The sequence below is a fragment of the Somniosus microcephalus genome, chromosome 34, assembly GCF_052327205.1.
Source record: "Somniosus microcephalus isolate GS21.2 chromosome 34, FLI_Smic_1.0, whole genome shotgun sequence".
NCBI lineage: Eukaryota > Metazoa > Chordata > Chondrichthyes > Squaliformes > Somniosidae > Somniosus > Somniosus microcephalus.
Window position 1 is genome coordinate 4,233,482 of NC_141020.1, and position 23,279 is coordinate 4,256,760.

The 23,279-nt window shown below is 51.8% G+C and overlaps 1 protein-coding gene across 1 annotated transcript in view; it reads left to right on the plus strand.

The window, feature by feature from the left end:
- Positions 1-11,128, plus strand: part of LOC147096657 (pleckstrin homology domain-containing family G member 1-like) — a 170,983-nt gene extending 159,855 nt beyond the window's left edge. The window contains exons 14-15 of the mRNA XM_085973212.1: positions 1,720-1,821; positions 10,951-11,128. Coding sequence (XP_085829338.1) covers positions 1,720-1,821; positions 10,951-11,009 — 161 coding nt within the window. The 3' untranslated portion in view covers positions 11,010-11,128. The remainder of the gene's footprint in view (positions 1-1,719; positions 1,822-10,950) is intronic.
- Positions 11,129-23,279: the final 12,151 nt, after the last annotated feature.

Consider the following 23,279-nt stretch of genomic DNA (forward strand, 5'->3'; position numbering starts at 1 on the left):
GGGCAGTACTGAGGGAGCACCGCACTGTTGGAGGGGCAGTACTGAGGGAGCGCTGCACTGTCAGAGGGGCAGTACTGAGGGAGTGCTGCACTCTCGGAGGGGCAGTACTGAGGGAGCGCTGCACTGTCGGAGGGGCAGTACTGAGGGAGCGCTGCACTGTCGGAGGGGCAGTACTGAGGGAGCGCCGCACTGTCAGAGGGGCAGTACTGAGGGAGTGCTGCACTCTCGGAGGGGCAGTACTGAGGGAGCGCCGCAATGTCGGAGGGTCTGTACTGAGGGAGCACCGCACTGTCGGAGGGGCAGTACTGAGGGAGCGCCGCACTGTCGGAAGGGCAGTACTGAGGGAGCGCTGCACTGTCGGAGGGGCAGCACTGAGGGAGCGCCGCAATGTCGGAGGGTCTGTACTGAGGGAGTGCTGCACTGTCGGAGGGGCAGTACTGAGGGAGCGCCGCACTGTCGGAGGGGGCAGTACTGAGGGAGCGCTGCACTGTCAGAGGGGCAGTACTGAGGGAGCACCGCACTGTTGGAGGGGCAGTACTGAGGGAGCACCGCACTGTTGGAGGGGCAGTACTGAGGGAGTGCCGCACTGTCGGAGGGGCAGTACTGAGGGAGCGCTGCACTGTCGGAGGGGCAGTACTGAGGGAGCGCCGCACTGTCAGAGGGGCAGTACTGAGGGAGTGCTGCACTCTCGGAGGGGCAGTACTGAGGGAGCGCCGCAATGTCAGAGGGTCTGTACTGAGGGAGCGCCGCACTGTCGGAGGGGCAGTACTGAGGGAGCGCCGCACTGTCGGAGGGGCAGTACTGAGGGAGCGCTGCACTGTCGGAGGGGCAGTACTGAGGGAGCGCTGCACTGTCGGAGGGGCAGTACTGAGGGAGCGCCGCAATGTCGGAGGGTCTGTACTGAGGGAGTGCTGCACTGTCGGAGGGGCAGTACTGAGGGAGCGCCGCACTGTCGGAGGCGCAGTACTGAGGGAGCGCTGCACTGTCGGAGGGGCAGTACTGAGGGAGCGCCGCACTGTCGGAGGGGCAGTACTGAGGGAGCGCCGCACTGTCGGAGGCGCAGTACTGAGGGAGCGCTGCACTGTCGGAGGGGCAGTACTGAGGGAGCGCCGCACTGTCGGAGGGGCAGTACTGAGGGAGCGCCGCACTGTCGGAGGGGCAGTACTGAGGGAGCGCCGCACTGTCGGAGGGGCAGTACTGAGGGAGCGCCGCACTGTCGGAGGGGCAGTACTGAGGGAGCGCCGCACTGTCAGAGGTGACCTAATTCGGATGAGACGTTAATTGAAGCCCCGTCTGCCCTCACTAAAAACAGCGAAGAGTTGAAATTCTCTGTCCTCCATTTGTGAAGTGTGGGGGGGGGGGCGGTGCAATCGGCTGTGGTTACGTAGCCGCACAAATCAAATGTTCACAATAATTCATCGCATTATTCACCGTTGGTTGCCAAGTCTCCAGGAATTAATCATGAATCTCCCGGATTCTGCTACCAGCAACCCAGGAGAAAAAAACTCATAGGCGGCATTAAAAACACTGTCATGTTTATTAATTATATTAATATTGGAAGGTGGGGCTGGTGAAAGAAGCAGTTTGAGTGGGCGGGAGGCGGGAGGCGGGAGGTCAGATGATGAAAACCCCCGGAATCCGTCCATCCAGGGTGGGAGACCCGACACGTCCTGGGGGACGAGCGAACGTCTTTAATTCCATTTTCCCCTCTCGTTGCAGAACCCCCGGAATTGATATACACCCCGGAAAGGGCGAAGAAAATATTTCCCCTGTTGAATGCGGAGAATCCTTTAACATTCCGAAGGGGCAGGAGGCAGTCCGGTGAGTTGGTGCCGCGCTGGTCTCGCAGGCGCTGGTCTCTGAGCGCGACGGGCTTGTCAACGCCCCCCGTCACCCGCCCCCCTTCCCCCCCTCGGCTTCTCGGTTGGGGCTGAGCTCCTTTGGTGAGTTAGCTCACTCCCAGTCAGCGGGCCGAGAGCCTGAGCTGCTCCTCCCTTCTTGGGCTGGTTTGTTTTTGACTGTTGGTTTGGGTGATCTGCCCTTGCCGATGGTATCGCGCAGAGCTGGCGTTCTCGGACACACTGCGGGTTACACCCTGGCACGGCCGCCCCTTGCCCTTGGGAAGCAGCACCCCCTACTAGTTAGTCATACTAGTTAATCCTACTAGTTAAATACTAGTTAAAGTACTAGTTATACATAGCAATTAATCATACTGGTTAGTCATACTAGTTAGTCATACTAGTTAATCATACTAGTTAGTCATACTAGTTAAAATATGAGTTAAAATACGAGTTAAGCATACTAGTTAGTCAGACTAGTTAGTCAGACTCAGCCGTGGCTCTGTAGGTAGCCACAACAACAATAACTTGCATTTATCTAGCGCCTTTAACATAGTAAAACGTCCCAAGGTGCTTCACAGGAGCGATTATCAAACAAAATTTGACACCGAGCCACATAAGGGCCTAGAAATTGGGTTCTGGTCTTGCCAGGGCTGTAGCGCCAGAAGGTTTGCGCCAGCGGTAATGCGGCAGCGCGCAACGAAAATTCGGGTGCACCGGGCCCAGACGGCAGCGGGCGCTAAAACCCTCCTTTAGCGCCTCAAAACGGGCGTGAACTTGGGTTTCCCGGCGCTAATCCCCCGCTGCGGCACCCGATGCGGTGCGGCAGGCGGGGGAACTGCAGGCCTCCTCCTCCTGTTAAGGAGGAGCTGCCTGCAGCCGACAACTGTCCGGCGGATTGACCCGACATCTGAGCCCGGCACCTTGGGGAAGTGCCGGGCTCGCATGAGACACTGATCAGGGCCGCGGGGGGGGAATGCAGGAGTCCGGGAAGGGAGGTGCGGGCAGGCGGCCGCCGGGAACGCGGCCGGCCGCCGCTCCACCTTTATGCGCCGGCGCACACTGGGGGAAGACTCTGTTGCCAGAGTCTTAGTTGCGCCTGCCACGGGCGAGGCGGGCGCAACTGAATTTCGGCTTGGGGCCGGGTTACCACGGCAACCGGGACGCTGCGCACACCGATGACGTCATCGGTGCCGGCGCAGCGCTACCGGTGCAACGCCGATTTAGGGCCCCAGGGAATTTCTCAACTGGCCATAACTCCGGCGCTAGGCCCTCTAGCGCCTCAAATGCAGCGCTAAGCCTACCGAATTTCTAGGCCAAGGAGATATTAGGACAGATGACCAAAAGCTTGGTCAAAGAGGTCGGTTTTAAGGAGCGTCTTAAAGGAGGAGAGAGGTGGAGAGGTTTAGGGAGGGAATTCCAGAGCTCGGGGCCCAGGCAGCTGAAGGCACGGCCGCCAATGGTGGAGCGATGAAAATCGGGGGGTGGGCAAGAGGCCAGAATTGGAGGAGCTCAGAGATCTCGGAGGGTTGTAGGGCGGGAGGAGGTTACAGAGATTGGGAGGGGGGCGAGGATGCCATGGAGGGATTTGAACACCAGGGTGAGACTTTTAAAACCGAGGCGTTGCCGGACCGGGAGCCAGTGTAGGTCAGCGAGCACGGGGGGTGATGGGCGAATGGAATGGTACCAGGGATGAGGGCCTTCAGTTAAGTGGAGAGACTGGAGAAGCATATCAACTGGCAAAAAAAAGCACCAGACCGGAAGATTGGGGGCAGTACAGGATACAGCAAAAGAGGACAAAGGGATTAATCAGGAAGGGGAAAATAGAATACGAAAGTAAACTTGCAGCAAACATAAAGACAGACTGCAAAAGCTTTTATCGGTATATCAGGAGGAAAAGACTGGTAAAATCCCAAGTCGGTCCCTTGCAGTCCGATTCGGGAGAATATATAATGGAGAATAAGGAAATGGCAGACCAATTAAACTCATACTTTGGTTCTGTATTCACAAAGGAGGACACAAATAACCTCCCAGGAATATCGGCAAACATGGGGACTAATGAGAGGGAGGAGCTGACAGAAATTAGTATCTCTAGGGATATGGTGTTGGGTAAGTTGAGGGGACTGAAGGCCGACAAATCCCCGGGGCCTGATAAACTACATCCTAGGGTACTTAAGGAGGTGGCCCTGGAGATAGCAGATGCTCTAAGGATCATCTTCCGGAACTCCATTGACTCGGGAACAGTGCCCGTGGATTGGAGGGTAGCTAATGTTACCCCAATATTTAAAAAGGGGGGTAGAGAGAAAGCAGGGAATTATAGACCAGTAAGCCTTACATCGGTTGTGGGCAAAATGCTGGAGTCCATTATTAAGGATAAAATAGCGGAGCACTTGACAAATGGGGAAAGGATCGGACAGAGTCAACATGGATTTACAAAGGGTAAATCGTGTTTGACTAATCTGCTGGAATTTTTTGAGGAAGTAACTGGTAAAATAGATGGGGGAGAGCCAGTGGATGTGGTGTACCTTGACTTCCAGAAAGCATTCGATAAGGTTCCACACAAAAGATTATCATGCAAAATTAAGGCTCATGGAATTGGGGGCAAAGTATTAACGTGGATAGAGAACTGGCTGGCGGATAGAAAACAGAGAGTTGGAATAAACGGCTCGTTTTCGGAGTGGCAGGCAGTGACCAGCGGGGTGCCGCAAGGATCTGTCCTGGGACCCCAGCTGTTCACAATATATATAAATGATCTGGATCAGGGAATTGGATGCAATATTTCCAAATTCGCTGACGACACTAAACTAGGAGGAGGGGTGGGCTCTGATGAGGATGTCAGGAGGCTACAGTGCGATTTGGACAGGTTGGGGGAATGGGCGGATACGTGGCAGATGCACTATAATGTGGATAAATGCGAGGTTATCCACTTTGGGGGTAAAAACAGGAGGGTAGATTATTATCTAAATGGCAATAGATTGGGAGATGGGGAAGTGCAGAGGGACCTGGGTGTTCTTGTGCACCAGTCACTGAAGGAGAGCATGCAGGTGCAACAGGCGATTAAGAAGGCAAATGGTATGTTGGCCTTCATATCAAGGGGGTTCGAGTATAGGAATAGGGATACCTTACTACAGCTGTACAAGGTGCTGGTGAGACCGCATCTGGAGTATTGTGTACAGTTTTGGTCGCCCCATCTGCGGAAGGATGTTCTTGCCATGGAAAGAGTGCAACGGCGATTCACCAGGCTGATACCTGGAATGGCGGGAATGACCTACGAAGAGAGATTAAATAGTTTGGGCTTGTACTCACTGGAGTTTAGAAGATTGAGAGGGGATCTCATCGAAACATATAAAATTATGGCAGGCCTGGACAGGCTGAATTCAGAGAGAATGTTTCCAATGGCCGGGGAGCACAGAACCAGGGGCCACAGTCTAAAAATAGCGGGCAAATCATTTAAAACAGAGATGAGGAAGAATTTCTTCACTCAAAGAGTGGTGAGCCTGTGGAATTCCCTGCCACAGAGGGCTGCGAAGGCTAATTCAATAAATATTTTCAAGAGAGAATTGGATATATTTCTGAAGGCTAAGGGGATTAAGGGTTACGGAGAAAAGGCGGGGACGGGGTACTGAACTGGTAAGATCAGCCATGATCTCATTGAATGGCGGAGCAGGCTCGAAGGGCCGAATGGCCTACTCCTGTTCCTATCTCTATGTATCTATGTATCCTTAGAGCAGTGAAGGTTAAGAGGAGATTTGATAGAGGTGTTCAAAATCATGAAGGGTTTTGATCGAGTAAATAAGGAGAAACTGTTTCCACTGGCAGGAGGGTCGGTAACCAGAGGACACAGATTGAAGGGAATTGGCAAAAGAACCAGAGGCGACTTTGTTTACGCAGCGAGTTGTTGTGATCTGGAACGCGCTGCCTGAAAGGGCGGTGGAACCGGATTCAATAGTAACTTTCAAAGGGGGAATTTGATAAATATATTTTTTTAATTAGGTGTTCCTGGGATCTGGGCGTCGTTGGCAAGGCCAGCATTTATTGCCCATCCCTAGTTGCCCTGGAGAAGGTGGTGGTGAGCCACCCTGTTGCAAAGATACTCCCACAGTGCTGACTTTGTCGTAGCGGTTTGGTACAACTGAGGGTCTCGCTGGGCCATTTCAGAGGGTCAGTTAAGAGTCAACCACATTGCTGTGGGTCTGCCGTCACACCTCTGCGGACTATTAGTCCAGTAACATAACCACTATGCTATCGCTCCCGGCTTGAAGTGGAAATATTTGCAGGGATACGGTGAAAGAGCAGGGTGGGGCAGTGGGACTAATTGGAGAGCTCGTTCAAAGAGCCGTCACAGGCACGATGGGCCGAATGGCCTCCCTCTGTGCTGTGAGATTCTATGATCCTATGTGATGCCTTCCACAGTTGGATTGCCTGCTCGCACTGGTTGTCTGGGTGTAGTAGTGCAGTGATTATGGGGCTGGACTGGTCACCCAGAGCTCGTGAGTTCAAATCCCACCCGAGCAAGTTGCAAAATTGAATTCTGAAGTTAAAATATTTTGAGTTTTATGCTGGGCCTGTGACTGGGCGGTTAGGATGTTGCAGCAATCCTGATTCAAACATAGTAATTTCTTGGCAAACCCGTTCTGGGGAATTGATTATTGCCGTCTGTTGTCACTTGTCGGAATAGTTTTCTGATGATTGTAATGACTTTGTGCAGCGTTCAGGTTACATACTCATCATGGACAGATCGAGAAAACAATTGTCCTTTTCCCCTCGGTGACTTTAATGCCGTCTGGATTATTCAGTCAGGGAGTTTATTTGACGACAGCAAATGGCACTCATCGCACTGAGGAAAAAAATGACTCGAAGCTGTGCCCGTGAGCATTGTCGTGTGAAATGAGTTCAGTTGTGTGGGAAAATAAATTATCTGCTGTGGAATTCGATAATTATATTTCACAAGAGGACAGAAGGAGACAACTGTGAGGGGGGGAGTCCAAAAACTAGGGGCCACCAATATAAGATAGTCACTAATAAATCCAATCGGGAATTCAGGAGAAACTTCTTCACCCAGAGAGTGGTGAGAATGTGGAACTCGCTGCCACAGGGAGTGGTTGAGGCGAATAGTATATGACATGGATTCTGAGGAGGAGGAATTCCTGGAATGTTTTCGGGACGGTTATCTGGACCAATATGTCGAGGAGCCGACTCGAGATCAGGCCATTTTAGACTGGGTATTGTGCAATGAGAAGGGACTTATCAGCAATCTTCTTGTACGAGGCCCCTTGGGTCAGAGCGATCATAATATGATCGAGCTCTCAGTCGAGATGGAGAGTGAGGAAATTGAATCAGAGACTAAGGTCCAGAACTTAAATAAAGGGAATTACGAGGGTATGAGACGGGAATTGGGTAAGATTGATTGGGTGGTGTTTCTGGGGGGATTGACAGTGGATAGACAATGGCAAGCATTCAAAGATAGAATGGAAGAATTCCAGAACATGTTTATACCGGTTTGGCATGAAAATAAACCTAAAAAGGTGACTCAACCGTGGATAACGAGGGAAATTAGGGACAGCATAAAATCAAAAAAAAGGGCATATCAACTGGCAAAAAAAAGCACCAGACCGGAAGATTGGGGGCAGTACAGGATACAGCAAAAGAGGACAAAGGGATTAATCAGGAAGGGGAAAATAGAATACGAAAGTAAACTTGCAGCAAACATAAAGACAGACTGCAAAAGCTTTTATCGGTATATCAGGAGGAAAAGACTGGTAAAATCCCAAGTCGGTCCCTTGCAGTCCGATTCGGGAGAATATATAATGGAGAATAAGGAAATGGCAGACCAATTAAACTCATACTTTGGTTCTGTATTCACAAAGGAGGACACAAATAACCTCCCAGGAATATCGGCAAACATAGGGACTAATGAGAGGGAGGAGCTGACAGAAATTAGTATCTCTAGGGATATGGTGTTGGGTAAGTTGAGGGGACTGAAGGCCGACAAATCCCCGGGGCCTGATAAACTACATCCTAGGGTACTTAAGGAGGTGGCCCTGGAGATAGCAGATGCTCTAAGGATCATCTTCCGGAACTCCATTGACTCGGGAACAGTACCCGTGGATTGGAGGGTAGCTAATGTTACCCCAATATTTAAAAAGGGGGGTAGAGAGAAAGCAGGGAATTATAGACCAGTAAGCCTTACATCGGTTGTGGGCAAAATGCTAGAGTCCATTATTAAGGATAAAATAGCGGAGCACTTGACAAATGGGGAAAGGATCGGACAGAGTCAACATGGATTTACAAAGGCTAAATCGTGTTTGACTAATCTGCTGGAATTTTTTGAGGAAGTAACTGGTAAAATAGATGGGGGAGAGCCAGTGGATGTGGTGTACCTTGACTTCCAGAAAGCCTTCGATAAGGTTCCACACAAAAGATTATCATGCAAAATTAAGGCTCATGGGATTGGGGGCAAAGTATTAACGTGGATAGAGAACTGGCTGGCGGATAGAAAACAGAGAGTTGGAATAAACGGCTCGTTTTCGGAGTGGCAGGCAGTGACCAGCGGGGTGCCGCAAGGATCTGTCCTGGGACCCCAGCTGTTCACAATATATATAAATGATCTGGATCAGGGAATTGGATGCAATATTTCCAAATTCGCTGATGACACTAAACTAGGAGGAGGGGTGGGCTCTGATGAGGATGTCAGGAGGCTACAGTGCGATTTGGACAGGTTGGGGGAATGGGCGGATACGTGGCAGATGCACTATAATGTGGATAAATGCGAGGTTATCCACTTTGGGGGTAAAAACAGGAGGGTAGATTATTATCTAAATGGCAATAGATTGGGAGATGGGGAAGTGCAGAGGGACCTGGGTGTTCTTGTGCACCAGTCACTGAAGGAGAGCATGCAGGTGCAACAGGCGATTAAGAAGGCAAATGGTATGTTGGCTTTCATATCAAGGGGGTTCGAGTATAGGAATAGGGATACCTTACTACAGCTGTACAAGGTGCTGGTGAGACCGCATCTGGAGTATTGTGTACAGTTTTGGTCGCCCCATCTGCGGAAGGATGTTCTTGCCATGGAAAGAGTGCAACGGCGATTCACCAGGCTGATACCTGGAATGGCGGGAATGACCTACGAAGAGAGATTAAATAGTTTGGGCTTGTACTCACTGGAGTTTAGAAGATTGAGAGGGGATCTCATCGAAACATATAAAATTATGGCAGGCCTGGACAGGCTGAATTCAGAGAGAATGTTTCCAATGGCCGGGGAGCACAGAACCAGGGGCCGCAGTCTAAAAATAGCGGGCAAATCATTTAAAACAGAGATGAGGAAGAATTTCTTCACTCAAAGAGTGGTGAGCCTGTGGAATTCCCTGCCACAGAGGGCTGTGAAGGCTAATTCAATAAATATTTTCAAGAGAGAATTGGATATATTTCTGAAGGCTAAGGGGATTAAGGGTTACGGAGAAAAGGCGGGGACGGGGTACTGAACTGGTAAGATCAGCTATGATCTCAGACGAAGATCAGCCATGATCTCATTGAATGGCGGAGCAGGCTCGAAGAGCCGAATGGCCTACTCCTGTTCCTATCTCTATGTTTCTATGTTTCTATGAATCAACTGAGCGGCCTGCGGGTGGCGCTGTCCAGGGAGAGTATAAATACTCGGGCACGGGCCCAGCTTGCGCAGGACATTCTTAACAGGAACTTGTGAAGGACAGAACTAGACCTCCATGTTGTAAAACAGTTGATTAAAGCCTTGTTTAATGCTTAGACCAAGTGCCTAGTAGTTTTCTTACGTCAGTCTAGATGCATTTAAGGGGAAGCTGGATAAACACATGAGGGAGAAAGGAATAGAAGGATATGTTGATGGGGTGAGATGAAGAGGGGTGGGAGGAGGCTGGTGTGGAGCAGAAACACCGGCACGGAGCAGTGGGGCCGAATGGCCAGTTTCTGTGCTGTAAACTCAATTTAATTCAAAAGGAGACAGGAAAGAACCATGTGATTCCAAAGCCCTTTGATCGGGTAGAGAGAGAAACTATTTCCTCTGGTGGGGGGAGTCCAGAACAAGGGGGCAGAACCTTAAAATTAGAGCCAGGCCGTTCAGGGGTGATGTCAGGAAGCACTTCTTCACACAAAGGGTGGTGGAAATCCGGAACTCTCTGCCCCGAAATGCTGTTGAAGCTGAGGGTCAATTGAAAATTTCAAAACTGAGATTGATGGATTTGTGTTGGGTAAAGGGTTATTAAGGGATACGGAACCAAGGCAGGTAGATGGAGTTAAGATACAGATCAGACAATATCTAATTGAATGGCGGAACAGGCCCGAGGGGCTGAATGGCCTCCTCACGGTCCTAGGTTCCTTAAGGTTAATCCCAAATCGAACGCATTTTTCAGATTGTGACAGCTGACGGGTTCTTGTTACGCAAGGCATTGTTCCTGAGTTTGTATCTAAGCCTGTAGCGTGTATTGCATTCCACCAATCACATCTTATTTCACTAATTGGTGTATGGCTGAGATTTAGACCAGGGCATCAGTCTTGAAACAGCCCAGTGAGAATAACAGGAACCATTCAGAATGTTAAAGTGTTCGGTCCTACGTTCCATCGCTGCCTACCCCAAGGTCGTTAAAGGGACCAATGGAGGCCATCTTGGAATTGGATAAATACTTGGAAAAGGAAAGATTTGCAGGGTTACGGAGAAAGAGGAGGGGGGAGCGGGACTAATTGGAGAGCTCTTTCAAAGAGCCGGCACAGGCACGATGGGCCGAATGGCCTCCTCCTGCGCTGTACCATTCGATGGTCTTTGAGGCCAGCACGAGCAGAAATGCTACTCCTGTCCCCAGAACAATCCTCCAGCTCACTGCCGACCCAAGCTCACCAGGACCTCGCCCCCCCGCCAGCCCCGCACTCCCCACCCCCCGCCCCGCACTCCCCGTCCCCCAGCTTTGGCCTGCTGGGCGGCCGATAGCCCGGCCTCCCGAACATGGCACTCGCTCCCTCGTACCGTGTTCTCGAACCGAGGTCTGCGCGCAGCGTCTGTGAAGGACGGGGAGCCTCACTGCGCCCGTGAGGAAGGGAGCGTTAAAAAGCCAATGGGGCTGACACATCTTTCTTTTCCTTTCAGAACCAAGCAAGCAGATTCAGACGGTGATTGAGCAGAACGGTAGGTCGTGTCCCTTTTGATGGGAGCCTCTTAAACATAGAAACATAGAAGATAGGAGCAGGAGTAGGCCATTCGGCCCCTCGAGCCTGCTCCGCCATTCAATGCGATCATGGCTGATCATCCAAATTCAGTACCCTGTCCCTGCTTTCTCCCCATACCCCTTGATCCCTTTAGCCTTAAGAAATATATCCAACTCCTTCTTGAATATATTTAATGAATTGGCCTCAACTGCCTTCTGTGGTAGAGAATTCCACAGGTTCACCACTCTCTGGGCGAAGAAATTCCTCCTCATCTCAGTCCTAAATGGCTTACCCCTTATCCTTAGACTGTGACCCCTGGCTCTGGACTCCCTGACCATCGGGAACATCCTTCCTGCATCTAGTCTGTCTAGTCCTGTCAGAATTTTGTAAGTTTCAATGAGATCCCCTCTCATTCTTCTAAACTCCAGCGAGTACAAGCCCAATCGACCCAATCTCCCCTCATACGTCATTCCTGCCATCCCAGGTATCAGTCTGGTGAATCTTCGCTGCACTCCCTCCATGGCAAGAACATCCTTCCTCAGATAAGGCGACCAAAACTGCACACCATACTCAAGGTGTGGTCTCACCAAGGCCCTGCACAACTGCAGCAAGACATCCTTGTTCCTGAACTCCTGTCCCCGTTAAATCATCGGCACCGTTTTACGCCAGGCTGAGCTGTCGTGTGTGCGTGTCTGTGTCTGCACGGGTTTGTATTTATGCGCACGCGGGGCTTGTGGAGGCGCGTGCTTGCGTGTGCGCCCATTCTGGCAACCGTCTGCTGCAGAATGGAATGCTGGCCGCAGACTCGGTTTACGGCAGAGGTCTCGGTGTCAGCCAGCGCTCAGTGGAAGCTCTCTCGCCTCCGAGACAACTATTATTATTCCACCCTCCTGCTCCGTGTTTTAAACCGAGCTCAATTCAAGTCACAGAGATGGAAATTGGATTGCGATCTGTTGATTTTCTAGTTCAGCTTTGGCAGGCCTTTGATCTTGGGTGGGGGGTGGGCACTGCTGTCAGGGGCTGTTTCAAGTGGAGCTGAGCTTTTGTGTGTTAAACATTCAAAGCGAATTTCTTGTTTTTTTGATTGCACATCAGAATTGATTAATGCGATGTGACACACGCGAAAGGAGCTTGAAGCCTGAAATGCCGAGAGCAGGAAAGTGTTTCTAGTCTCAGCCTGTCGCACACCAGCCGTGGTTGTCCCCCGTAAGCTCGAGGTGATCCAAAACTCGGCTGCCCGTGTCCTAACTCGCACCGAGTCCCGTTCGCCCATCACCCCCTTTGCTCGCTGACCTACATTGGCTCCCGGTTAAGCAGCGCCTCGATTTGAAAATTCTCACCCTTGTTTTCAAATCCCTCCGTGGCCTCCTCGCCCCTCCCTATCTCTGTAATCTCCTCCAGCCCCACAACCCCCCCGAGATATCTGCGCTCCTCTAATTCTGCCCTCTTGAGCATCCCTGATTATAATCGCTCCACCATTGGCGGCCGTGCCTTCTGTTGCCTGGGCCCTAAGCTCTGGAATTCCCTCCCTAAACCTCTCTCGCTACCTCTCCTTCCTCCTTTAAGATGCTCCTTAAAGCCTACCTCTTTGATCACCTATCCTAATATCTCCTTATGTGGCTCGGTGTCAAATCTTGTCTGATTTACGCTCCTGTGAAGCGCCCTGGGACGTTTCACTACATTATATCCAATTCATTAAATATATTCAAGAAGGAGTTGGATATATTTCTTAAGGCTAAAGGGATCAAGGGATATGGGGAGAAAGCAGGGACAGGGTGATGCACTATCAATTGCTACAAAAGACTGGAGATTGAGAAAGTAATAAACAGGCTTTTATTACCAAAGAACAGAGCATGCCTCTTGTGGTTGCCTGGTATCCAAAAGGGCCGGAGGCTTCTGAGCAGCGACCTTTATACCCAGCCATGAGGGTGGAGCCAGGGGCGGAGTCAGCTGAGGCATGCACAGACAAGTACAACAATATGCAAGAGTGAACAACAGTACTAACAGTGAACAACAATACTAACAACAGTGGTTTACCACATTCACCCCTTGTTTAGAATTGAGTCCGGCGGGGTGAAGTGCACTAAAAATTTGTGTACTGAAGTCTATCAGGAGGCCTTGTAAGCCGTCCTGAGCGTCGCAGCAGCGGCGGTGATGGTGCAGCATCCAACGGTGAACCCGGTGTCTCGTTCAGAGGAGGTGTAGCAGGTGGCGGACCCTGGGGCTGCTGCATGCCGTCTACAGGGGTCAGAGCATGGGTAATGGGAGGTAGCGATGGTGGTCTCTCAGAGGCACCCGAAGGTGCGAGGTCTCGTGCGGGGACTGTGTCCTGGGGGTAGGCAGGAGTAGCGGTGGGTGGCGAAGAGGGTGTTTCAGGAGCACCTGCAGGTGCGAGGTCTCGAATGGAGACTGTGTCCTCCCGCCCGTCCGGGTACACCACGTAAGCATACTGCGGGTTGGCGTGGAGGAGGCTCACCCTCTCGACCAGGGGGTCCGCCTTATGGGTCCTCACGTGCTTCCGCAGTAGGACGGGACCTGGAGAAGTCAGCCATGTTGGTAGCGAAATCCCCGACGTGGACTTCCTGGGGAAGGAGAACATTCTCTCGTGAGGAGTGGCATTGGTGGGTGTACAGAGCAGCGACCGAATGGAATGGAGCGCCGCAGGGAGGACCTCCTGCCAGCGGGAGGTCGGAAGGCCCTTAGATTTTAAGTTTAAAAGGACTGCCTTCCAGACTGTCGCATTCTCCCTTTCCACCTGGCCGTTACCCCGGGGGTTGTAGCTGGTGGTCCTGCTTGTAGCAATGCCTCTCGCGAGCAGGTACTGCCGAAGTTCGTCGCTCATAAAAGATGAGCCCCTGTCGCTATGGATATAGCTAGGGAAACCGAACAAGGCGAAGAGGTCATTCAGACATTTAATGACCGTGGTACTGGTCATGTCCGAGCAAGGGATGGCAAACGGGAAACGGGAGTACTCATCAATTATATTGAGGAAGTACACATTGCGGTCAGAGGAGGGGAGGGGCCCTTTAAAATCGATGCTCAGCCGCTCGAAGGGGCGCGTGGCTTTGATCAGGCTCGCTCTGTCTGGCCTATAAAAATGCGGCTTGCACTCGGCACAGATCTGGCAGTTCCTGGTCATGGTCCTGACCTCCTCGATGGAGTAGGGCAGGTTACGGGATTTGATAAAATGGAAGAACCTGGTGACCCCCGGGTGGCAGAGGTCATTGTGGAGGGTCTGTGGCCTATCAACCTGCGCGTTGGCGCACGTACCACGTGATAGGCATCTGGGGGCTCATTGAGTTTCCCGGGCCGGTACAAGATATCGTAATTGTAGGTGGAGAGTTCGATTCTCCACCTTAAGATCTTGTCATTCTTGATTTTGCCCCGCTGCTTATTATGAAACATAAAAGCCACTGAACGCTGGTCAGTGAGCAGGGTAAATCGTTTTCCGGCCAGGTAATGCCGCCAATGTCGCACGGCTTCCACAATGGCCTGGGCCTCCTTTTCGACAGAGGAGTGTCGAATCTCGGGGCCCTGGAGGGTCCTTGAGAAAAAGGCCACGGGTCTCCCCGCCTGGTTAAGGGTTGCAGCTAGGGCAAAGTCGGATGCGTCGCTCTCCACTTGAAAAGGAAGGGACTCATCCACAGCGTGCATTGTGGCCTTCGCAATGTCTCCTTTTATGAGAGTGAAGGCTGCACAGGCCTCTGCTGTCAGGGGGAAGGAGGCGGACTTGATGAGGGGTCGGGCTTTATCCGCATAGTTGGGCACCCACTGAGCATAGTAAGAGAAAAACCCCAGGCATCTCTTCAGTGCTTTCTGGCAGTGGGGGAGGGGGAGCTCCATAAGGGGGCGCATTCTATCGGGGTCTGGGCCGATGACTCCGTTCTCCACTACGCAGCCAAGAATAGCAAGGCGCGTAGTACGAAACATACATTTGTCTTTGTTGTATGTGAGATTCAGCCGCTGGGCCGTCCGGAGGAATTTCTCTAGATTAACGTCGTGGTCCTGCTGGTCGTGGCCGCAGATGGTGACGTTGTCTAGATATGGGAAAGTGGCCTGGAGCGCGTTCTGGTCAACCATCCGGTCCATCTCCCGTTGGAAGACAGAAACTCCGTTGGTGACGCCGAAGGGAACTCTGAGAAAGTGATAGAGCCGACCGTCAGCTTCAAAAGCTGTGTACTGGCGGTCCTCAGCCCTGATGGGGAGCTGGTGGTATGCCGACTTCAGATCAATCGTCGAGAACACCCGGTATTGTGCTATCTGATTGACCATGTCAGATATGCGGGGGAGTGGGTATGCATCTAGTTGGGTGTAGCGATTGATCGTCTGGCTGTAGTCAATAACTAGGCGCTGTTTTTCGCCAGTCTTCACTACCACCACTTGTGCTCGCCATGGGCTGGTGCTACTTTCAATAATCCCTTCCTTTAGGAGTCTCGCTACCTCGGATTTAATGAAGCTCCTATCCCCAACACTGTAACGCCTGCTTTTGGTAGCGATGGGCTTACAGTCGCGGGTGAGGTTAGCGAACAAGGAGGGGGGGGGGACTTTAAGGGTGGAGAGGCTGCAAATGGTGCACGGCGGGCGATTTAAAAGCTGCTGGCTGCAGACTGTGAGTGGGGGGAGGGGTCCGTCATACGCTAATGTGACACTCTTAAGGTGGCACTGAAAATCCAACCCCAGTAGAACGGCAGCGCAGAGATGGGGCAGGACCAGAAGTTTAAAATTTTTGTATTCTGTGCCCCTTACTGAAAGGGTCACTACACAGTAGCCACCGACGTCCGCTGACTGGGCTTTGGAAGCCAAAGAGATCCGATGGCGCGTCGGCAGGACCGGGAGAGAGTAACTGCGCACCGTGTCGGGGTGGATAAAGCTCTCCGTGCTCCCGCTGTCAAAAAGGCAGGTAGTGGCGCGGCCGTTTACCGTAATATCCATCATGGACCTGGACAGTTGATGAGGGAGAGATTGGTCCAGCGTCACGGAGGCCAGCGTATGGTCGAGCGAGTCGATGTGGTCGTCAGATGAGGCGGTGGTTGAGTCCGGGTCCCCCGTGGTTGAAGTCGGAGGCGTCCAAGATGGCGGACAAAATGGCGGCGCCCACGGTCCCGATCCCCACGCGGCTGGGGGAGCCCAAGATGGCGGACAAGATGGCTGCGCCCACGGTTCGCACGCAGCGCTGCTGGCGTTAGCGGTCTTCCCTTTGCAGGCGCTAACGTAGTGACCTTTCTTCCCGCAGCCGGAGCAGGTAGCATTCTTCGCGGGGCAGCGTGCTCTAGGGTGTTTAGCTTGGCCACAAAAATAGCATTTTTGTGCCTTGGACATCGCTGCAGCAGTCGGAGGTGGCGGTCCCATGGCCCAAGATTGCGGCGTCCACGGCGCGGGGCGATGAGGGGAGAAAGCGTCCATATTTCTGTGGGCCGCGTCGAGCGAGAGCGCGAGGGACACTGCCTTTGTCAGGTCTATTTCACCCTTCTCCAGCAGCCTCTGCCGGGAGTAGTCGGACCTTAGACCCGCAACGAAAGCGTCTCGTATCAGTCCCTCCGCATGTGCCGCGGCCGATACTTCCTTGCAGTCGCAGCCGCGTCCGAGTACCCGCAGTGCCCGTAGGAAGGCTTCCACCGATTCCCCGGGCTGCTGTCTGCGAGATCTTAAAAGGTGCCTGGCATAGACCGTGTTAACCGGGCGTGCATACTGCCCTTTCAGTAGGTCGATAGCCGCCGCGTAGGTCGTCGCATCTTGGATTAAAGTATAGACTTGGTGGCTCACCTTCGAGGCCAGGATTTTCAGTTTATTTTCATCAAGAGTCACGGTCGAGGCTTCCAGATACGCCTCAAAGCAACGCAGCCATTGTGCGAATTTAGTCGACGAACCTGCTTCTTGGGGGTCTAAGTCCAGGCATGTTGGTCTGAGGGCTCGCAGCAGCGCCTGCTGCTCAGCGTTTTGCGCCATCGGTTGATCAGCATCCGCAGCCAACATTTAACTTTGGTAATAAAATTGATGCACTATCAATTGCTACAAAAGACTGGAGATTGAGAAAGTAATAAACAGGCTTTTATTACCAAAGAACAGAGCATGCCTCTTGTGGTTGCCTGGTATCCAAAAGGGCCGGAGGCTTCTGAGCAGCGACCTTTATACCCAGCCATGAGGGTGGAGCCAGGGGCGGAGTCAGCTGAGGCATGCACAGACAAGTACAACAATATGCAAGAGTGAACAACAGTACTAACAGTGAACAACAATACTAACAACAGTGGTTTACCACACAGGGTACTGAATTTGGATGATCAGCCATGATCTCATTAAATGGAGTAGGCTCGAGGGGCCGAATGGCCTACTCCTGCTCCTATCTTCGATGTTTCTATGTTATTACGTTAAAAAGGCACTAGATAAATACAAGTTGTTGTTGTATTGTATCACCTGTGTTTTAATTGGTGGGTTTCCTTTTCTATGACCAATGGGAGGAGGGAGTGCTGCGACTGGAGCAACTGAGCCGGAAACATTAGGACAGGTTGGGGGCCGTCAGCTAGCTTACTGAGACTGGGCGTGTAACACTCGCCCTCAGGGTCCCGTAAGGTGGAGGGACATCAGCCGGGGTTCCCACTCTCTGCTCGAAAGGGCATTGGGCGGGGGCGGGGGGGTGGCAGAACCGGCCTTACAGTTGAATAGCTCGCTGATGCCCACAGTCCAACAACAACAACCTGCATTTATACAGCGCCTTTAACATAGTAAAACGTCCCAGGGTGCTTCACAGGAGCGATTATCAGACAGAATTTGACACCGAGCCACATGAGGAGGTATTAGGACAGGCTTGGTCAAAGAGGTCGGTTTTAAGGAGTGTTTTAAAGGAGGAAAGAGAGGTAGCGAGGCGGAGAGGTTTAGGCAGGGAATTCTAGAGCTTAGGGCCTAGGCAACAGAAGGCACGGCCACCAATGGTTGAGCGGTTATAATCAGGGATCCTCAAGAGGGCAGAATTAGAGGAGCGCAGAGATCTCGGGGGGTTGTGGGGCTGGAGGGAGTTACAGAGATAGGGAGGGGCGAGGAGGCCATGGAGGGATTTGAACACAAGGATGAGAATTATAAAATCGAGGCGTTGCCGGACCGGGAGCCAGTGTAGGTCAGCGAGCACAGGGGTGATGGGCGAACGGGACTTGGTGCGAGTTAGGACACAGGCAGCCGAGTTTTGGATGAGCTTTAGTTTACGTAGGGTGGAATGTGGGAGGCCAGCCAGGAGTGCGTTGGAATAGTCGAGTCTAGAGGTAACAAAGGCATGGATAAGGGTTTCAGCAGCGGATGGGGTGAGGCAAAGGATGGACTCCCTGTTTCAAAAGTCGTTTCATTTCCCTCTCCATTTTCTCCAGGCACTCCCACAGATGGGATTGAATCTGTCGTGTTGAACTTGATTTAATTCTCTGTCTTTAATGTAATAACACAGAGAGCAGTCTCTGGGTTTTCGAGTTCCCAGACTCATCTTTTACTGTGGCCCAAAAAATGACAGCAGAGAGAAATAACGACACTGGGATTAACACCGATAATAAAACCACAGCAGCCCATTATTATTGTGATTGAATATTTCAGCCGTATGTCACTGGGATTGGCGCTGTGAAGTCTCCATGTATCAAACTCAAGCTTGTGTCAAGCCGCTGAACTCTCAGATTGCTTTTATTCATTTTGGATTTCCTTTCCAACCCCATTTCTAAAAAATGACAGATTCTGCTCTTTGATTTTATCATCGGAATCCTTAACACATTTGGCAGAGAAAGTAAAGAAAGATTCGCATTTATACAGCGCCTTTCACGACCACCAGATGTCTCAAAGTGCTTCACAGCCAATGAAGTATTTTTTGAAGTGTAGTCTCTGTTGTAATGTGGGAAATGCAGCAGCCAATTTGCGCACAGCAAGCTCCCACAAACAGCAATGTGATAATGACCAGATAATCTGTTTTAGTGATGTTGGTTGAGGGATAAATATTGGCCAGGACACCGAGGAGAACTCCCCTGCTCTTCTCCGAAATAGTGGCCGTGGGCTCCTTTATATCCACCTGAGAGAGAGCAGACGGGGCCTCGGTTTAACGTCTCATCCGAAAGACGGCACCTCTGACAGTGCAGCACTCCCTCAGTACGGCCCCTCCGACTGTGCGGCGCTCCCTCAGTACTGCCCCTCCAACAGTGCGGCGCTCCCTCAGTACTGTCCCTCCGACAGTGCGGCGCTCCCTCAGTACTGCCCCTCCGACAGTGCGGCGCTCCCTCAGTACTGCCCCTCTGACAGTGCAGCACTCCCTCAGTACTGCCCCTCCGACAGTGCAGCGCCCCCTCAGTACTGCCCCTCCGACAGTGCGGCGCTCCCTCAGTACTGCCCCTCTGACAATGCGGCACTCCCTCAGTACTGCCCCTCCGACAGTGCTGCGCTCCCTCAGTACTGCACTGGTGTGTCAGCCTGGATTGCAGGACAAAATTGGGCTAAACTGTGAGGCATTTCTTGGTTGAAGAGCCTGCTCTCATTCTAAAGATCCCGAGTTGCAGCAGGTGACTGCAGAACCATATCTGGGCATGAGTCAGTGACTTAATGGGAGAAAATCATTGAAGGAATAGAAAGGAAAGCCCTTCCTCATTCAGCTTCTGCCCGACTCTCGAAAGAGGACAATAGCTGATGATTGTTGTAATTCGCAGCATTAAGGTAATGCGAATTCTGTAAGAGTTTTTGCTCAGAGCAAAAAAGCCCATAAAAAACCCAGCTTTGATCGCAGATGCTTTCTGATCTTTTTCCGATATATTTTTCTGATTGATGTGGCCCCTAATTATAAGGGAGGTGCTCTGTCTGGGCTCGTACATCTGATTGATTGCTCGGCCTCCTCTGTAAAGAGCTGATGGTTTGTTTGTTGCATCAAATGCACGGGTCCTTTGATCTGAACTTGCAAATGAGCTGCAGGCCTGAATTCAGCTCGCAGCTTTGCTTTCTGGCTGCGATTGATCTGACTATTGGTCATATTCCATCGGCTATTAGTCACAATTTCCACCCTGGATTTACTTAGTGAGGTAAGAGTACGCAGAGGGGTGCCAGCGGTTTGGTCCTTAGAGTGTTGGCTGCCCCCCTCCCTCATTCAAGGGGAGCGTGCATCTGGTGCCTGACATAATAAAACTCACTACGCACTTGGTTTGAGTATAAAGCAAGGCTTTAATCAACTTGTTTCAGAACATGGAGGTCTAGTTGTCCTTCACTAGTTCCTTGTCTTACAAAATGTCCCTGGCAAGCTGGGCCCACGCCCGAGTATTTATACTCCTTGGACGGCGCCACCAGCTGGCTGTCCAGCGTTATTTCATGAGTAGTTTCTTGATGATGGAGATTTATAGTGCCTGTCGTACCTAACATTTGGAGGTTCAGATTCCTCTTTTAGGACACTGGCGGTGTTGATGTACAATCCCCCGCTTGCTATTTTAATACAGTTGTTAACCCATTGAGAGGAATTGCCCTTTGAGTTGCACTCCACCCTCCACCGCTCCCTACCCCTCTCACCAAACTCTCCATTCCTCTGACTGTGCCTTGCCTTCTCTGCACCCACCTGTGCTTTAGCCATTAAGCCCTGGGTCAGCTGTGGCTCAGTGGGCAGCACTCTCTCTCGCCTCTGACTCATGAAGGTTGCGGGTTTGAGTCTCACTCCAGAGACTTGAGCACAAAAATCCAGGCTGACACTCCCAGTGAAGTACTGAGGGAGTGCCACACTGTCGGAGGTGCCGTCTTTCGGATGAGACATTAAACCGAGGCCCCATCTGCCCCCTCGGATAGACGTAAAAGATCCCACGGCACTATTTCGAAGAGCAGGGGAGTTCTCCCTGGTGCCCTGGGGTCAATATTTATCCCTCAATCAATATCACTAAAAAACAGATGATCTGGTCATTATCTCATTGCTGTTTGTGGGAGCTTGCTGTGCGCAAATTGGCTGCTGCGTTTTCCTACATTACAACAGTGACTACACTTCAAAAAGTACTTCATTGGCTGTAAAGCGCTTCGAGACGTCCAGTGGTCATGAAAGGCGCTATAGAAATGCAAGTCTTTCTTTTCTTTTTTGAGGCCCCCCCGCTCTGGAGTTATGGCCCCTGAACCCCTCCACCTTCGCATTAGGGTTAGGGTTGGGGATAGGGTTTGGGGTTGGGGTTTAGGGTTGGGGTTAAGGTTTGGGGCTAGGGGTTGGGGTTTAGGGTTTGGGGCTAGGGGTTGGGGTTTAGGGTTTGGGGTTGGGGTTTGGGGTTGGGGTTTAGGGTTGGGGTTTTGGGGTTGGGGTTGGGGTTTGGGATTGAGTTTGGGGTTGGAGTTGGGGTTGGGGTTTTAGGGTTTGGTGTTTGGGTTGGGGTTGGGGTTGGGGTTGGGGTTAGGGTTGGGGCTTGGGGTTGGGGTTTTAGGGTTAGGGTTTGGGGTCGGCGTTCGGGTTTGTGGTTGGGGTTAGGGTTTGGGGTTGGGGTTAGGGTTTGGGTTTGGGGTTGGGGTTAGGGTTTGGGATTGAGTTTGGGGTTAGGGTTTGGGGTTGGGGTTGAGTTTGGGGTTGTGGTTAGGGTTCGGGTTTGGGGTTGGGGTTTGGGGGTTGGGGTTAGGGTTTGGGGTTGGGGTTTAGGGTTGGGGTTTTTGGGTTGGGGTTTGGGATTGAGGTTGGGGTTGGGGTTTTAGGGTTTGGTGTTTGGGTTGTGGTTGGGGTTAGGGTTGGGGTTTTAGGATTTGGGTTGGGGGTGGAGTTCGGGTTGGGGTTGGGGTTAGGGGTTAGAGTTTGGGATTGAGTTTGGGGTTGGGGTTAGGGGTTGGGGTTGGCGTTTAGGGTTTGGGATTGAGTTTGGGGTTGAGGTTTGGGGTTGGGGTTTAGGGTTTGGGGTTGAGTTTGGGGTTGGGGTTTAGGGTTTGGTGTTTGGGTTGGGGTTAGGGTTTGCGGTTGGGGTTAGGGTTCGGTTTTGGGATTGGGTTTGGGGTTGGGGTTTAGGGTTTGGGGTTTGGGGTTGAGTTTGGGGTTGAGGTTTAGGGTTTGGGGTTGGGGTTTGGGTTGGGGTTTAGAGTTTGGTGTTGGGGTTAGGGTTTGGGGTTGGGGGTTAGGGTTGGGGTTAGGGTTTAGGGTTTGGGATTGAGTTTGGTGTTTAGGTTAGGGTTTGGGGTTAGGGTTTGGTGTTTGGGTTGGGGTTAGGGTTTGGGGTTAGGGTTAGGGTTTGGGTTTGGGGCTGGGGTTAGGGTTTGGTGTTTGGGTTGGGGTTAGGGTTTGGGGTTAGGGTTTGGGGTTAGGGTTTGGGGTTGGGGCTGGGGTTAGGGTTTGGGGTTAGGGTTGGGTTTGGGATTGGGTTTGGTGTTTGGTTTGGGATTGGGGTTAGCGTTAGGATTTAGGGTTCGGGTTTGGGATTAGGGTTTGGGGTTGGGGTTTTAGGATTTGGTGTTTGGGATTGAGTTTGTGGTTGGGGTTGGGGTTTCGGGTTTGGGATTGGGTTTGGTGTTTGGGTTGGGGTTTGGGGTTAGGGTTCGGGTTTGGGTTAGGGTTAGGGTTTGCACCCCCTCTTCTCTAAGACTCTTCTTCAAACTCACTGACATGAATCTTGTCATTAATGTGGAAATGACTTATGAAATAATACTGGGTAGCCTGCTGGTGGCGCTGTCCAGGGAGAGTATAAATACTCGGGCACGGGCCCAGCTTGCTCAGGACATTCTTTAACAGGAACTAGTGAAGGACACAACTAGACCTCCATGTTGAAAAACAGTTGATTAAAGCCTTGTTTAATATTCAGACCAAGTGCCTAGTAGTTTTCTTACGTCACTCACCTCTCTGACCGAGCTCTTGCTCACCCCTTCCTGCTTCTTTGGCTCGTGGTCCATGTTTCTCATCCTGCCTCCCTGAAGCACCTTGGGATTTTTTTTTTCTGCGCTCATAGGCGCTAAATAAATACAAGTTGTTGTTGTCTCCTCGGGGCAGTTTCCTGGTTTTTCCCAAATCTGGCCCACAGGTGGCGCGATTGACGCCAGCTTCAGGTAGAGCAGCCAAGGCCGGGCTTGGAGCCTTGCCTCTACTCATGGAGGATTGGCGGCGGCGGGTGGGGCGGGGGTGGGTCGCGGGGTCAAAGCTCTGCCACCCAAGCGGCTGGGATTCCTCGAGCAGAATAACACCGCCCAGGATTCTGCCAAGAGAGCTTGGCATGTCTGGCGACTGAAAGCTTCTGGGGGTCGGCAACAGGGACCTGGGAGGGAAAGTGGGGGAAATTCGCACAAATGTAGACGCAATTCAGCGAGCAGGTCAGAAAATAAATGCTAATGAAACGT